Source organism: Aphanomyces invadans (assembly GCF_000520115.1).
Source record: "Aphanomyces invadans strain NJM9701 unplaced genomic scaffold supercont1.7, whole genome shotgun sequence".
NCBI classification, from domain to species: domain Eukaryota; phylum Oomycota; class Saprolegniomycetes; order Saprolegniales; family Verrucalvaceae; genus Aphanomyces; species Aphanomyces invadans.
Window position 1 is genome coordinate 1,479,107 of NW_008580152.1, and position 2,100 is coordinate 1,481,206.

Here is a 2,100-nt window from a genome sequence, read left to right on the forward strand (position 1 = left end):
TAGCGTGTCCAAAGACAGCTAAAGAATTCTTTGTTGTCTTGCGCCGGTGTTCGCAACCGACGGCTTGCCGTGTTCACAACGGCGACCTCGATGACAAATCCAAAAGTGAGATCGATTATCAATCCAATCGCTTGCCCCTGCCCTACTTCGTTGAACCTGGGCACTCGTTGAACCTGGGCGCCCAGGGTATTGAACTAGGACATCACACGTGCAAACACAATCGTCCCAAACACCAACTTCACACACAGGAGCTCGTGGAGTTGGGCTCGGGGCACCGCCACGAACAATGACAATGGTAGAAGCACTCAAGGTCCTGGACAACACAGTCCGACCTGAGCTGCTCTCCAAACCGTGGATCGGACAAGTCGTCGGACAGACATCGATTACGTTCACGGAGACCGTCGATCTGAGTGTCACGTTGCACACGGCCGCCGGTCAGGTCAAATTGCCTGGGAAATATCGGTGCTATGTTGTCGACTCGAACGACGAACTAATTGTCAGCAAGCACCTGCCACAATCCATTGGCCTGGACATGTCCAAGCTGCTCGAACAAGTCACAGTCCGGCAAGGTGAAGGCGACGGCGATGGCATTGGCGACCACAATGAGAGCGAATATGTCACGTTCGATATATGTGTGCGAAACTTGCACGATATGAACAAACAGCTCGATGCCGAAGACATGAGTGCTGCCGAGCATTTGTTCGAGCTGGCTATGAAGACCAATCCTACTTTGGTCGCGGGCGATGCAGTCCAGCGAGACCAGTTGAAGATGGTGGTGATAGCAGCAGCAGCGAGCGGGATGTGGCGAAGCAAGTTCCTTGGCACAGACCCGCCAGCAGACGTTGATCCGATGGAAATCCGTCTCAAGTCCGATGCCATCGCTGCAAGCCGCGCAAAATGAACTCGCTGACGAGCATGTTTGTCGAAGCGTTCGGCAAGCAACACGAACAAGAAAACGTCATTTACGTGAACAACTCAAGCGCACACTGTAGCCCTGTCAACCCGGTGATGAAGCCAGAAGGCAGAAGCTCGTGAAGACCAGCGATAAATGGACAACTGACGAGTTGTTGCAGCATTTTCGGTTGACAATCGATTAAGGATCATCAACAGCCAGACCTTCCCGTTGGCTGGCGCGACGCCGTTCCAGTTTTCAGTGCTAGAAAGTATCTGAGGTGCCCAGTGCCTCAGCGTTTTCGACCTTACGAAAGGTTTTTGGCAGCTGCTATTAGCACCCAAGCACCCAGGTCTCAAGAATTGCCATCATTCATGCTTGGCTACCGCGTTCTGACCCCAACGAGGGTAATGCAAGGACACTGCGACTCAGTGTTGTTCTTCCAGAACACCATTCCACCTGTTTCAAAGATCTACTCTACAAGAACGTGCTTATTTGTATTGACGACATTCTCATTTGGGGAAACACCCTCGAGAAATACGTCCAAGTACTGCGTCAAGTGTTCGAAGTGTGCAAAACATACCGACTGCGCCTCAATCCAAGAAAGAGAAGGCTACTGTGCCAAGAGGTCCAATGGTGCGGAAGGATCATCGACGGGACTGGGGTGCGTCAAGTCCCTCAGCGAATCCAGGTGTTGTGCGAGATTCCTTATCTATCGACTGCTGGAGAATTACAGCAATTTATCTGCGCTGCCAACTGGATACGCGACAGTCTGATCGGATTTGCCGGATTTGCACAGACAATCCATCCCTTGCAACAACGACTCACGGAAGCGTTGACAGGAATAAAACGGAAGAAACGAATCGCGTCAAGCATCACGATTGACCTAACAAATGAGGAGAAAGCACGTTTCGACAAAGTCAAAGAACTTATGCTCAGCGCTGTCCAACTGTGCCATCCACATGAAGATACCGAGATGTGCCTGTTCACAGACGCATCCGCCTTTGGTTGGTCAATCGTGGTTACTTAAGTAGACGGCTATGAAGCCGACACTCCGATACAGGATCAACAACATCAATTATTACTCATCACCTTCGAAATTCACAATACCATACTCATACATAAAAGTCAACACATCTTTTGCAACGGTCGTCTCTCGATAAACTTCGCGTTCGCTCACTATCGACGAAGCTTGTGATCTCGTCGTA

The 2,100-nt window shown here is 50.6% G+C and overlaps 1 protein-coding gene across 1 annotated transcript; it reads left to right on the top strand.

Moving 5' to 3' along the window:
- Positions 1–292: 292 nt before the first annotated feature.
- H310_04614 (hypothetical protein) lies at positions 293–1,035 on the top strand (the record flags this gene model as incomplete). Its single annotated transcript, XM_008869040.1, has 2 exons — positions 293–841; positions 889–1,035. 2 exons carry the CDS (start codon positions 293–295, stop codon positions 1,033–1,035), a joined length of 696 nt encoding a protein of 231 aa, XP_008867262.1.
- Positions 1,036–2,100: the final 1,065 nt, after the last annotated feature.